The 14,575-nt window shown below is 46.3% G+C and overlaps 1 protein-coding gene across 2 annotated transcripts in view; it reads right to left on the minus strand.

Annotated features, from left to right (window-relative positions):
• The window catches only part of GNAO1 (G protein subunit alpha o1), a 154,601-nt gene that overhangs the window by 32,531 nt on the left and 107,495 nt on the right, over window positions 1-14,575 (minus strand). For both annotated transcript variants that reach the window (XM_032960603.2, XM_032960604.2), the window contains exons 5-6: window positions 14,208-14,336; window positions 9,906-10,035 (exon numbers count right to left, since the gene is read on the minus strand). In XM_032960603.2, the coding sequence (XP_032816494.1) occupies window positions 9,906-10,035; window positions 14,208-14,336 (259 nt within the window). The remainder of the gene's footprint in view (window positions 1-9,905; window positions 10,036-14,207; window positions 14,337-14,575) is intronic.

Genomic DNA, 14,575 nt, shown 5'->3' on the forward strand with positions numbered 1-14,575 from the left:
TTTGGTTTTCACCGAGGAAGATGTAGAGGAAAATGTTTCGCATTGACTAAAGCCGCCCGTCGGTTTCATTCGAGGTAAACTGTGATGCCTCTTTACCGTATTCGTCAGGGTTGAACCGAACGAAAACTTGAAAACTTGAACCGGAAACTGGAGTTAAGCGCTCATTTTCATGCGTGGAAACAGAAAACTAAACCTAACTGAATAATTTCTGCTCTGGAACGAAAACACTCCCCACCCCCCCCCCCCCCCCCCCAAAAAAAAAGGATTCGGTTACTGGTTTAACCAGCTTACGTACAAAAATAAAACCGGCACTTTCTAACAGTGGCGTTAAGTGTCATTGGCCATGATTCCTTAGCCAATTTCTCTCTCCTTATGCTGTTCTTGAGGGCAGATTTGCCGTGGTCCCTCCCTCCCAAGTGGCTCAGCAGTCGAGTGATCCGCTCGACAGTGGGAACGTTGAGAGTTCAAACCCCACTTGGGGGTTGACTCGGCCCATCATCCCTCCCTCTGGACAAAAAAATGGAATGAAGATCACTTCGTAGGGTCAGTTGAAAGTGGCCTGACCTCTGGATGGATTGTCATAGGAAAAATATAGAATTTTCATTTCGACTCTTGACGAAAGTACAAGACGTGTGTTAGTTCAGCCTAAACTTTGACGTGGGTGAAAAAAAGTAGGCATGTGTTTGGTTATCCCGACCTGGCACATTGCAATCTGTTTTCTCAACAACGACAAAAAGCTGAAAAGCTAAATCATTAACTTGATGTGCCAATGAACGAGGAATCATCCCTTGCTATGGAACAACGAAAGATGACTGGACAGATTTTTGTGGATTCCACACCAACACAACAGTGATACAATGAAACGAAAGGAAAAAAACTATTCTCCACGTGTAAATTTGCATCAGATCCTGGCATTGAACGTTGTGAAGAATTTCCTAATGCGTCCAGCAAACACTGCACACGGAGAGAGCTGCCTTGTGTATGCGTTTCATTATTTGCAATCACACCTGCTCGTTATTGCCCCCCAAATTAATGTAGCGTAGACTTTCATTCGTAAAATAATGGCATGCGCTCATGCTCTTGAAACTAAACTTTAACTTCACGTTCATGAAGAAGTTAATTTTTGATTAAATGATTTGTTTTCCTCCGTGCTTTGTGGGAAAATAAAAACCTAATGACGTTGATGAAAAATGTATGACATTCACATCAAAGGTCAAAGTGTCTCCATGCACCATCAATCATTGTGAGGCACTCATCACCGTTAACAGCTCTAAGACAGCCGCGGATATTCCACAGTCGCTGATTAAAACATGCATTTAGCATAAGCATATATAGAGGCACACAGCGTCTTGAGATGCGGTCGCATTTATACATTTTATAAAACTAAATTATAATATAAATTCAAGTTAACATTAACGTTACCTGCATGCTAACGTATAGTGAGTGACCTTCCCGCATGAACAATTATATCCTTTATGAAATTACCATAGAGGAGGGGCCTTGTGTGAACTTGTGACCTGTAGTGTATTTATTTGTGTAGACAGGAGAGGGTTAGGTGCTTGATTTGCCATCGATGGCATTGAGTTGAGAGGACAAAATTACCGGGCAGTGTCAGCTATGTCGAGCACTGGTCTGTGGATGCACTCACCGATACATTATGAAAATACAATAAAATGCCTAGGCACGAGGGATCGATCCGAAGCTGGCACAGGCATCCACTTTCGTGTCTAACACGGTGGAAGTAAAGCTGAAGAAGCGGATGATGAAAGAAGAATTGCATTGTGATAAAAAATAATAATGGCGTAGCTAATGGCTCGGTTGATAGCCCTGCATTTGTTACTGTAAAACAATCCACTGCATACGCAGCATAAACACGTGGACATGGCTCCTGCATGTGGTGTTTATATTCAGCACGACTAGAAGTTTATTTTTATGTTACACACATATGAATTTTCATAATATAAACAACTGCTACGTAAGTTTTCGCGGGTTGTGCTCCTATAACTCTCAATTGTGTTTTAGGATTGCCCCGATGTATTGGCAAGAAGTCCCCAATAACACTCACTGCGGCCTCAAATCCCATCGGGGACAAACATAAATTGTTGCTTATCCTTATTCAGCAACGCCACGGTGTCGTTTAATGCTCGATTGTAATGATATCTGAGATTAAAATCTAGCCGAGAATTGCCTGAACATAAATAATACATTCATACACACACAGTGCATCGTCACGTTCGCAGAGTACCAGCAGGTCCTCTGTCACTGTCCAGGGTGACCTCCAACGCCGCTCCACTCTCAAGCCCGGGCCTGCTCCCCGGACGGCGGCACCGTGAGGCGCGCCGGAGCGGCGGGCCACCCACGCATTGCCCCAATTGGCCCGGCTACATGCAGTAGCGATGCTGCCAACATACCCACGGGGTGCGGGACACGCGACAGCAGGCAGGAGCAACTAAACAAAAAAAAAACTGAGCTATTTTTTTATTATTTTACTCTGTGTACAGCCTGCTGAGCTGTATAGCTCTTTTTTCAGAAGCGACCTGGCCACAAATGATAGCCCAATGAAGTGGATTATCAAATGCGTAGCGGCCAAATACTCCAAATGCACCGTTGATTCTAAATGTGAGGGGAAAAACTGGAGGACCTGGAGAGAATTCCACGCGACCACGAGGAGAGCATGCAAACTCCGTCAGGGTCAGGGGTCGAACCCACGACCTCCTGTACACCAGGCGAGGTAGTTAACATCTTCTATGCCGGCGGATTCTACAATGCCGGTTGCATTGAGGGAGGGAGGTGGGAGGGGCGGTGTGACTCAGGCAGGCTATGAAATGGGATAGGGACAATATACCGGGGTTTATGGGATGTGGGCGAGGAGCAGGGAGAAGTATGTGCATACCTTGCGTTCACCTCGAGCTCTTGTAACCTGTGCACTACTTTAAAAAAAAAACAATGAAATAGTATCGATAATTATCATAATAACGATGCTTTTATACGAAACTCACTGCTTCGCGAGCCTGACGCGGAGAGCTTTCCGAGCAGGGGGGGGGGGTGGGAAGTGAACCAGCATCACAAGATTGGAGCTTCACATCGATAGCGACGGCATTGCGTCCGCACAACGTCACTCGTGGCGCACGGAGCCCCCAGCTTGTCCTCAAGCGCCAACCCTCAAAGCACATCGCAAGAACCATTGGTTCAGTAGGTTTTTTTTTGTTTGTTTAGGTGTAACTCAGCATTCCTATCACAACGATTCATCACAGGTGGTAAAAGGAGACCGTTTCTAGCTTTAAAATACATATGCATAATTTTTTTGGGTTTAAAAAGCACATTTTTCGCATGATTACTTAAGTTATTCAACATTTTTATGCAATTTCGAATAGGTTTTATAGACATCAACTCAAAAGTACAACCTATGGGACCACTTGGGAAATATCTTTGATTTACTCTGATATAACTGTACATGGCAATTTTACACTTTTTTTAACAATATTCACGTGCGATGGCTTTCAGTTGTCTCACATCCTGAACAGGTTTTTTTTCCTCTCCCTGGATCACATTTGGACTTGGTCCGTATTCTTCCGACCGAATCAGTTGCCGTAAAGCCACGTCCATAATTCCACAACGTTGTCATAAGTGTGGGACCCGGCTAGTATGGTCACGAATGGGTTCCAAGACGCAGTGATTTAAAATCCCACACACACTTGTTGAGTGAAGAAGGAATACAGAAATAAAACGAGAGACAGATTAACCGAAAAATAAACAACGGGGACCAGGTGAAAACATTATCGTCAGCTGTAAAACACACCCTGTTCAAAAAGGGAAAGAAGCAACGATCATTGCAATAGTGTTATCAACACACAACGCTGCACATTCGAAAGATTGTATCCCGAAGACAAAATTAAAAGCAAGGACGTTTTGAGGCAGAAAACCCCGCACCAGAGAAGTGAGTCACGAAAGGTTGTTCATTAGGGCTTTCTTGAATTCAGACTTTATTTGTTGCAGTACACGGACAGGATTGTCAGAAGGATGCAACACAGAGGAGGGAAACGCAAGCGGCGTAGCTATCGAGCTCACGGGCCGGAGGGGCCCATGTGCCCAGCTACGAAGAGAGAAGAATACAGCCACGGGGGGGGGGGGGGGGGGGGGTGGTGCGGGGAGGTGGGGAGGTGGGGGAGCCCCCCCCCCCTCCCATTGAATTCCTTGCACCAGGTCCAATGCCAACCGTGCTGCACCATTGGATGCAGTGCTCAGTTTTAAAGAAACAACTGCAGTTTCACTTTTACTGCTCCCCCCCACCCCCCCCCCCCCCACTTCATACTTAGGTCGTCATCCACGCGAGGCACTCTCAGATAAGCCGCAGGAACTGGAGGGGGAGACAACCCACGGAGCACGGGTATCGAGGTGATGTCGTTGATAGGGCTTCGTGGAAAAATGAATGCCACGGGGTTTTGGCGAATGCAGAAAGTGGCAAGACAAACGTGAAAGATTCGCACTCGCACGAAGTGAGGGCATCGGAAACGATACCATGAAGGAACAAGAAGTGCCAGATAAGTCTCACATGAAATAATACCGTTGGATAGCAAAAATCTCTGTTAGAGGGCATTCAGATGCTCTAAATGAAACACTACTATTTTAAAATTGAGGCTGATAGGAGTCAGAGCTCCTGAAGGCAGACTTCCCTATCAGCATTGGATAAATAACGCAACCTTAAAAGCCGTCACAATTCTCTTGGGTTGGGCCTCAGAGCGACCAAATTACAGACACAGAGCACTACATAGAGCAGGACAAGATCGATATTATAGTTGCTGTTCACAGCAGGTACCTGGGAGTATGTAGTTTACACAATACCTAATTGCTCAACAGAGCATTCATAATTAATATACGTCCGTATACGGTGTCAGGATGCGTTATCAGCAGGAGCAGTTCTATGTCTCCCTAATTACAATAACAATGCTAAAAATAGTTTACAAGTTTTTTGTCAACCTAATGCTGAATTAAGGCTTTTCAATGTTGCATGAGTCATGTCATGGGGGCTGTTGGGCTATACTTCCCCACCTTGGTCAGTAGGGATCGGTTAAGACGGGGGGCGGGGGGGGGGTGGAACCCAAGGTTGGTTCAGGTATTACTCACCTGCTGATGTTAGCCAATGCCATGAATTGAACCCAGGTGGCCGGATGGGTAGGGCGTCACAGCCCCCACCCCATTGAGTGAATATTGTACATTACATAAATTTGCTATACGCATATGTTAATAGCTAACTACTATGTGCACACCACAATATTCGTAACTGGACAATTGGCTTCGGCTGCTATCTATCCCCTTCGGGGTCACACTGTAGAAAGCACATTTCTTGGTTCACTAAGGTGGTGGCAGATTTGCAAGTGTTTAGCGTGCGAGGTAAAACGCATTTTAGAACTGCAGGTTGACCATGCACAACGAAGAGAACCGGTAAACCTTCGGGCTGGAATATTCAGAGGCCTACATTTAAAACAATGCTAGTAGTATTTTTTTATAGAAGTAGCGTGGACAAACATTCGTAGCAAACTTCAGTCACTTAAATCACCGTCGTCTGCCCGTCCAAATAAAAAACACGACCACATATCTTATCCATCCAGGATATACGCCACTAAAATATTTGTTCTCATCTGCCAGTTGGACGCTCTTTGTAGCTATAAATTCCAAAGAACATTGAGCAATAAGCCTAGATGGATTTAAATGCAGTATTAATGTTAGCCATTTGGCGTTTCGACGGTCGATGAATATTTAATAATAATCCGCGGTTTAACTCCGCGTGTGCGTATTAATCTGTCACGCGCACGTAATCGCCGGGGCTGACCATCGCGTGGTCGCGCAAATCTGCACTCATCCCCGGTGCCGCACGGAAGAGCCGACAGCGGCGATCTGAAAATGGATGACACACGGCGGCACCGGAGGGCTCGGCCGTGGAAACGAGCCTCCGGATTTCAGGGCAGGGTCACAACTCCTCTCAACCGCGATGCATCGTCACTACCCCCCCCCCCCCCCCCCCCACTAGCGTCAGCGAGGATGGCGAATACGCAATGGTGAGCAGCGATGTTGGGTGATAAATAGGAGCCTACTGTCTGAATTGAATTACAATTGCATGGTCTCGCTTTGGGTGAATCGTGAATAATACATGGCTACCTGCCTGTGACCTTTGTAAGTGATTGCAAACTCACATGGCTTTCCACTACGCTTTCCCTTCCTTGCCATGGAAATACCTATGAACCTTTGCTGTATCAATGCTCTTACTGAGCTTATCCCTGAAGCATTTTTCTGGATTTTCAAAAACGGACAACTTACTCTCTCGATTTTCGCTCATGCCTGACATATGTATGTTCAACTTTTTTTGCACCAATGGTAGCCAAACGTGCTAATCGGAGAAGCAGAGAGGCGTTTGGAAATCAATTATTGAAGCGTTTGTCATTTGACCTTTCTTGCCACCCATAAATTGACACATGCCTTGATGCGAGGCGTGCCTCGAATTCTAACCAGTGTTATTTAAATTATTGGAAAAGAATTGTCATGGGAAGGATTCAGGAGCTAAATCTGCCTGTGTTTCCGCGTAGGTTTTGGCACGTCGGAAATCGTGCCGACCAACGTGCATTACGACCCGAAAGCCGTGGCCTATGCTGATGCAGGTGTGATCCTACATTGTTGACATTTGCAAAAAAATGTTTAATTTCTAAAGCAGTTGAAGGTAGATTATTCCCATTGATTGTAATGGTCCTGTCGAGCAAGGCCATGTGACCTGCAAAATATACCTTGCGGAAATAATTTCAAACCACCGCCGGTTAATTTACATCAAAATTGTATCTCTCTAAGGAAGAGAATTGCATTATATTTTATGAATGCTGAAACTGCGAGGGACCGGGGTTTTTATTTAATTAAAGCGTGTCGTCTCTTTGGTTATTTGCTTCTCTCAATGTCTTTATCACGTTCTTTGCCATTGCAACTCGATTTCCCCATTAACGTTCACCTGCAGTGGAAAATTAACGGAAGGCTAAAATGCATTTCAGCAATCGATCTCACTCTACCAGTCGCACAAGAACAAAATATGGCACTGCTAAGTTATATTTAAAGTGCTGAAATGCAATGCTGATGGTTGTGCAAGCTAAGCTCGCTGCCCGCACGCATGTCAATCAGCTGATGGATTTGATGGCAATAATCACACATGGACCATTAAATCAAAACCAGTGGAAATTACATAAGGACACATTGCTAACGCACACATTGCTAACGCACAGGGGTGGTAACATTGAACCACGTAATGCGACTGAAGGATACGACATTCTCAAATTGTCCGCGAATGACATTCAACAGAAGCCATCTAATTCACAGCTGCCTGGCTGTGCTTGTGATGTTGTAATGAATCTCGCCAACACTTGAGCAATGTTTGACCCTCGCTGGGGATGAACAGCATGCTATGGCTTGCAGGGAGCTGCTGCTCTGTGTACAAGGTGTTTTTATATCAGACGCGACCCTTTACTCAAATCATTTGGGACCTTATGTTGGGATGAGTATTAAGATTTTGACTGTCCAAGCAAAGGACTTGACCACAACAAGAAGTTTTCATGGTCATACCAGGCATTATAAAAGAGGTGAACGCACCGCTGCCTTCAGCCAGTTAAGAGGGGTATATTTAAGAGAGTAAAACGATAGCATTAGACCAACAGCAGAAGTTTAATTTGTACCAGGCATTTGCTTACGAAATCACGCATGGGCTTTTACTGTTAAGTGTGGCACATGAGCCACCTTGGCTTTGCTGTATGTTCACGAAACAGCTATGGAGGAGAACGTACGTGCCACAGTGGGAACTTAATTTCTTTTTAAACGTGGAACAAATCGGGGCCATTTGCCCAGTCTCATCAGTCGCCTGCTAAACCCATCTCTCGTCTCTCACCTCCGTCAGCGTTTGCACGAGGGCACCAAGTACGAGCTCATTTGTGGCGAATAAATCCGTCAAAACTTTGTATGCAAGATAAACTGGTTGCCAATGGCTTCGAAGAGATTTAAAAGATGGCACCGGTTGGCATAAAATTTCATAGAATAAATTTAAAAAAAACCCTGCTGTGGAACTCTTCAACGATTTCGTGGTACATTTATTGTGTCTTGCATGACACTCGCGCCTGGCCAGTCGCACAAAAGATGAAACCGTTGATCTATTTCCAAGTGTTATCACACAACCACGATGTAGCTGCTTTCACACAAGACACCGCCGAAAATTGCACCCTTTCAGACGGGGGCGGTGTGAATAGACGGTGGCTCAGGTTGGCACTCGCAGCAGGCACAACACACCTCGGTGGTGTTAACACACGCTGCAGCGGTCAGGCGACACGCTGTAGCTTGGCATTGTTCAATTCACCGTGAGCACCTCCATTGTGCTGCAACGCACCGCCTCGTTTCGCGCAGATACAAGGCCCGTAGTGGACACAAGCAGAGGTTAAAAGTGAGCGTATCCAACTGGGCAAGTACACACACACACACACCTATCTTTTCTTATATTCAGACACTTGTGCAGACACACATCCAGTTATTCATTGAAACATGCACAGATCTATAGGGGTACCAGTTTGTGGCCACCTATTGAACAGGTGGCCCCCTCGAACCTGTATCGAATGTAATAAACACACACACACGGACAAACTTGCATGTGCATAAGAGCAACCAGGTTAGTTGAACAAGAGCATACGCTTGTGTGCACCGTGCAATTATTAGTCAGGCAAATGTTCACATGTATGATCACACCTGTACACACGCACACACACTTGTAAATGCGCCGATACGCGTACAGCGGTTATACATACACTGGTACGTTAAAAGCATCATCATCATCATCGCCATCATCGTCATAATCACGAGTCGCATCGGTCTTGCAGCCTATTCGTACAATGTGTCTCAAGGCGAGCTCCTGGGGTTAGTGAAAATAAGCACCATACGAAGTGGCCATCCTCGACAAAGAACAAATCCATCCAAGCTTATACGCAAAGACAAAGGCAAAAGATCCCTGGTTATATGCACACAGACTGATGTTGGGGGGGGGGGGGGTGGGACAAGTGCTAGCAGGGATCACCTATTAATGACAGCACGGAGGACAACTTGGTGGTGTGGCCACCATTACACCCGGCCGCGTTTGTTTCCCCAGTGATGATGTTTACATCTCGCCCCAGGTGCCCATGCAATGACGCACGGCTCCACAAGGGGGGCAGTGGCTATGCACGCCTGTAATCCAGCACTGTGGAGGTGAGGGTTTGGTGCATCGCACACAGATGTTGTGAAACTCCCTGCCCGTGGGCGTTGAGGTGCCATACACCCGGCTCGCCAGGAGAAGGCATCTGTATGGCAAGTTAACTAATACCCATCTGCACGTGCAGGTTTTCTGTGGGTGTTCCGGTTTCCTCCCAGTTGCATGATAAACACTTGTAAATTGGCTAGAAAACATCTTAAAATAAACACCCAATGCAGGACCCTCCTGAAAAAGATACCTAGGACTCTTATGTATCCCTGGTTAAATAAATAATTATTGATATTAGGGTAGTTCTGTGAGCACTCGCCGCTGTTGTTAGCAATGGCTGAGAATAGAACCTAGGTTCCCGGGATTGTGGTGCGGTGCACTGACTACTGCTCACACACCATATACGCTCACAAAGATCGCCCATGTAGCCTACACAGACCCCTGGGGTGCTGTTAGTGAGCACCTATAAAGGCCGCTACGGCACACAAGGTGGTGGCGTTACCAGCACTAGGCTTGGCTGGGAATAGAACTCGTACATCCCGGTTCGAAATGCACAGCGCTATCCACCAGAGCACTACTCCCCGTGCACCGGCGTGCACGCGCGCACACGTATGGCAGTCAAATGCGCGCGAGCAAAATGAGCGATCGTCGTACGTACCGTGGTCTCGTCCTCGTGCAGCACCTGGTCGTAGCCACTCAGGGCCACACAGAAGATGATGGCCGTCACGTCCTCAAAGCAGTGGATCCACTTTTTCCTCTCCGAACGCTGTCCCCCCACGTCAAAAAGCCTACAGGGAGGCACACCACCACCGCCGTCGCCGCCGCCACCGCGATCATCAATACGGGGAGATGACACGGCCCAGCGGTAGGACATTCACCAATTTGCTCCAGAGGACCGCGGTTTAAATCCGTCAGGCCACGTATGTGACGCACCCTAGTATGTGTATCGCATAAGCTGTATTTTTGATCTTTTTTTTACGTACATTTGTATTGAAATTGCGGCTAGCCAGAGTTTTCAGATAGCCGGCCCAGTGCTCCCCAGATGTAAACTAAATCGCCAGGTATACAGGAGGTTGTTGGTTCGATCGCAACCCTGACACCTGTATATTTGGAGTTTGCATGTTCTTCCTGTGGCCACATTTAATTTTTACGGGTCCTCTGTTTTTTGCCTCCGCATTTAGAAACATGTGTTTTGAGCATATGGCCGCTATACATTTACGCATGACAAGCCACTTCGTTGAGCTATCATTTGTGGCCAGGGTGCTTCTGAAAAGGAGCTGTAGAGCATATTGGGCCTTACCTGGTAAAATAAAAAATAGTTTAGTTAAGTCCGCTTAGCAGAGTTTTTAGTGGCGTGTCAATCCACAGAGAGGTCATCTGTGCACTGAACCCACTTGTGTAGCCAGCTGGCCACCTTGCAGCCCTTACACCAGATAATCCTTGGTGGTAATTCATCCACGTACTGCCCAGAATCAATCTTGCTTAGCTTCTGAAATCCGATGAAATCGGGAGCATTCAGGGTGATTTAGTTGTTTCGTTTGAGCAGTCTGCGGCTCATTGCGGTGGTGTCACTAACGTTATTAATTCAAGCTGCCTCCTGGACCCTAAGCCAGCTGCCCCTGTGAGCCTCAGCTCTTGGGCTGATGGGCAGCAAATACGCCACAACTTGGTTTGAAACAGATTTCACTTGCATCAATTTTGTTGAACTCAGACCATCTGTCAGTTATGATAAAAATATATATATATTTGCAAACCATTTTTATAGTTTTTTATGTAAGAAAACTACACAATGAGTATTGGGTAAAATGAGAATTATGTATACACTGTGATTAAACAAGTCAGAGTGTGAAGCAAATTTATCCACAGAAGTACACATTTTTTTGACCCTGGACAAATGAGTGTGTGATCTGATGATGCGTGACCAAGATTTGAACAGGCGGCCCCATCTGACTGCCCATTGTGCACTCTAATCATCTGTGCCACCGAATAATATCACTGCAGTGGTTAAATGTCGATGGAGGTGAAGGTATGACAATGGCACTTAGAAATAATGTCACGTTTAGTCCCGTTTTCAAGCATTTATGGCACATTATAGAATACCATCTAAGAGTTATGAGTTGCTGAATTTGAAAATCAAGTAACAAATCTAGATTCATTATTACCTGTACTTTTCACTTTTCAGACTCGAGATGTTTGGACTGCATATATAAAGGCTTTAAATTAATATACATTTTATGTTTTTTGTACTGTGTGCAATAATACGATCAACTGAAATGCAACCTCGGGTAGTAAAAGGTGGTGAGTGTAAACTACACAGCCCTGCAGTTCCTTGCACAAAACACTGCTGGTGGCAGGGGCTCCACTGGATGGACCGGTTAGAGAGCCCCTCAAGAGGATATTTCTTCGGCCCAGTATCCCAAGCTGGCCAGACGTTTTGGAAGAGGTGTCATTACCCACACTTTATCCCGCCACACGTGACCTGCCAATTCATTGCGTTGTACCCATTTATACTGCTCCGTAGACAGAGGCAGAGGGATTTAAGATCCTTGCCAATTGTAGCAACTGTCATGCCGGGGGAACAAACCGGTGGTGACCTCTGGATTGGTAGCCCAATGTGCGAACCGTTACACTATTGCAAAATCTGAAAACAATTAATAAAACAATAATATTACTCAATATTAAGTGAAAAGCTTGGGGCTGTGATGAATCAGTTTGCCCAGGCGCTGTTTCATTTGTAATGGTTATTAAATTGGAGAGTGGTCATATTATTGCTAAAAAAATAAAAATCTATCATGCCAAAACAGAGTTCGATTCTTTTCTTGAATGAGAGGAAACCAAATTGTTTGTACACGTGTGTCGTGCGCCACAGACAAGACACGATTTCCCATTAATACCCTGCCAGTGCGAACCTATTAACCTGTAGATATGTAAATGCATTCTGAAAATTACTTTGATTTTTCACGTTCTTTTTCGTTTATGATAATTTGCAACTCACAAAGACACCTTTTAAAAAAAAACAAATTCTCTACTTTTCAATACATACGGGACGTTTTCTGGAGCTCAAAAGCGGTGTGAATTAATCTCCTGTCTGCACAATGAGCAGGACGGAACAACTTAACAGAAATTACCTTTACTTGAACATGAAATCCAAATTGGGATTTGCTAAACCATGCTTATATTGTGAAACGTATAGTATAAGCAGGTAGGTCGTTTAGCTTAGCACCCATAAACATCTGCTAATTTGACATTGGTCGGGAGAGCACACTCCCGCAGGATGTGCATATAAAGTCGATTCGTAAGCCTGATGACATGACGTAGCTTTCACGAGCGACAAATCCTAATCCTAATGGAGACCGACCTAAAACAGGGTCCAAGTGAACCAGGCGTCGTCACGTGAAACGGAGAGCCACTGCGCACGCACAAATCGCTCGCGAACGACGCGCGCCCATTAATCGCTCTTGAGCTCCCAACGTTCAATCGCTCAAGCGAGCATCGGGCACATTTTTTAAATCCAAGAAAACTCACCCCCCCTTTTCCCATCCCTGTTTTTACTCCCCTGTCCCCCACCCCTGTCTCCCTCCCTTTACCCCCCCCCCCTCTCCCCACCATTTCCCCACCTCCCTCCAACCCGTTATGTTGGTTATCTTACTTGCAGTCCCCACCTGGGTGGGGCTGAGAGCCCAAATGTCCCCCCTTTCGTGAAGACCCTGGCGCACCAATTTCGGAATTTTCTTCGTGGAGTTCCTCTTCCCCCCCAGACCCCCACCCCACCCCTCCCCCCCCCCCCCGTACTGTGACTGGTGATTTGTACTGGGCTCATGTTGTGTTGAAATCATTTTTTCAAAAATAAATTCAATAAAAGACGACTACTCGGTTTGAGTGCTGGTGCTATTCCCATTTAGAAGCGTCCACCCGATGCGTTTAGAGCTCACGCCTTGTGACGTCATCTGTCCGCCACACCGGCCGCGATGATCGATGTGACATGCGCAGCGACAGCTAACAGCACCCGTTGTTGTCGCCGCTCCCGCAGCAAAGGCTGCTAATTTTGAACGAATATTGTCAAGGGGTTATGCGTGCCTCTCAGTTCAGTTCAGTTTATTTTGGTATAGCCCTGTGAGCCATCCGGCTCTTGAATCAGGTGCAACCACAACAAACAAAAAAACTAAAACACGAACAAGAAAAACATCTTAAAGTGACTATGTGACTGTGCAAATGAGAAAATCCATGGGAAAAAAACAGCAAAAATATTCCTGAAAAAAAGCACCGTACACCACCAACGCTGTGTGCAAAAAAATCCCAGTGGGATGCAGTGGTGGGAGGAGGAGTGGAAATGGCGAATGACATTGGCTGCGGGGAGACCTGCGCGAGGAGTTTATATGTTTCACAATATCTCTTTGTTCTGCGGATATGAACAGAGAGTTGGCATTGTGACCTGCTGCGTCGGGCGATTTTCCCAAAGTTCAGGGTTCACTCGTTCGAATCCAAATTCATTTCTATGACAATTTGATGAATGAATGTTGAAAAATTCCATAACACTGTTCACGAGAACAGGCCAACATGTTCTTCCGGAATGGGACCTACAATACATCTACTACGGTATTTGTGCATTTGAGCGCTCATTGGTTCACGTGCGATCGTGTGTGTGAATTTGTGGGCTAGTGGTGCGCAGTGGCTAGCGTGCTGCGCTACGAACCCGGTGACACAAGTTAAATTCCCGCTCACGGCCAACACCAGTGATGATTATCTGAACCGGTCCAGGGCCTCCTCTAGGTTCACTCGGCCTCAAATGAGGACCTGGTGCATTGTGCAAATGTCGCTAATCAGGAGACCCGGGCATGGTGCTGGCCACCCACCCCCTCGTGTGCCGTGCCGTACTTCATAGTTGCTTGCTAACAGCACTTGCCCCAACAGTCTGTTATGGTCATATGGGGGATCTTTGTGTGTATGTGGATCAGCTGACCGGAAGTGCAGGTTTTTGAAGGTGAAGTGCGTCTCCACGATGCCCGTGGTCTTGACGCGTGTCCGCAGGATGTCTTGCTCTGTGGGCTGGTAGCTCTCCGCCCCGATACGGTCCAGGCTGTCTAGGTAGCTGTGGCGAGCACGCGACACACGCACACAGTTACAGGTCAAGCTGTAGCCTTGCAAATGCTCGCTTGCGCCAACTGCTGGCGGAAGGACCTCAACTGTAGGGAACTCTACAAGCGCCTCTCCGTAGGACATGATGTTCACCTCCTCTTCCACGCTGGACAGATATCTTAGAAGTGCGAACCAGCAACCTCTGAATTACTAACCATTACACCATGGCAGTATTCACACACACAGTATAAA

This window comes from Petromyzon marinus, chromosome 25 (genome assembly GCF_048934315.1).
Source record: "Petromyzon marinus isolate PM22_M1 ecotype Great Lakes invasive population chromosome 25, UKy_Petmar_22M1.pri1.0, whole genome shotgun sequence".
Lineage (NCBI taxonomy): Eukaryota > Metazoa > Chordata > Hyperoartia > Petromyzontiformes > Petromyzontidae > Petromyzon > Petromyzon marinus.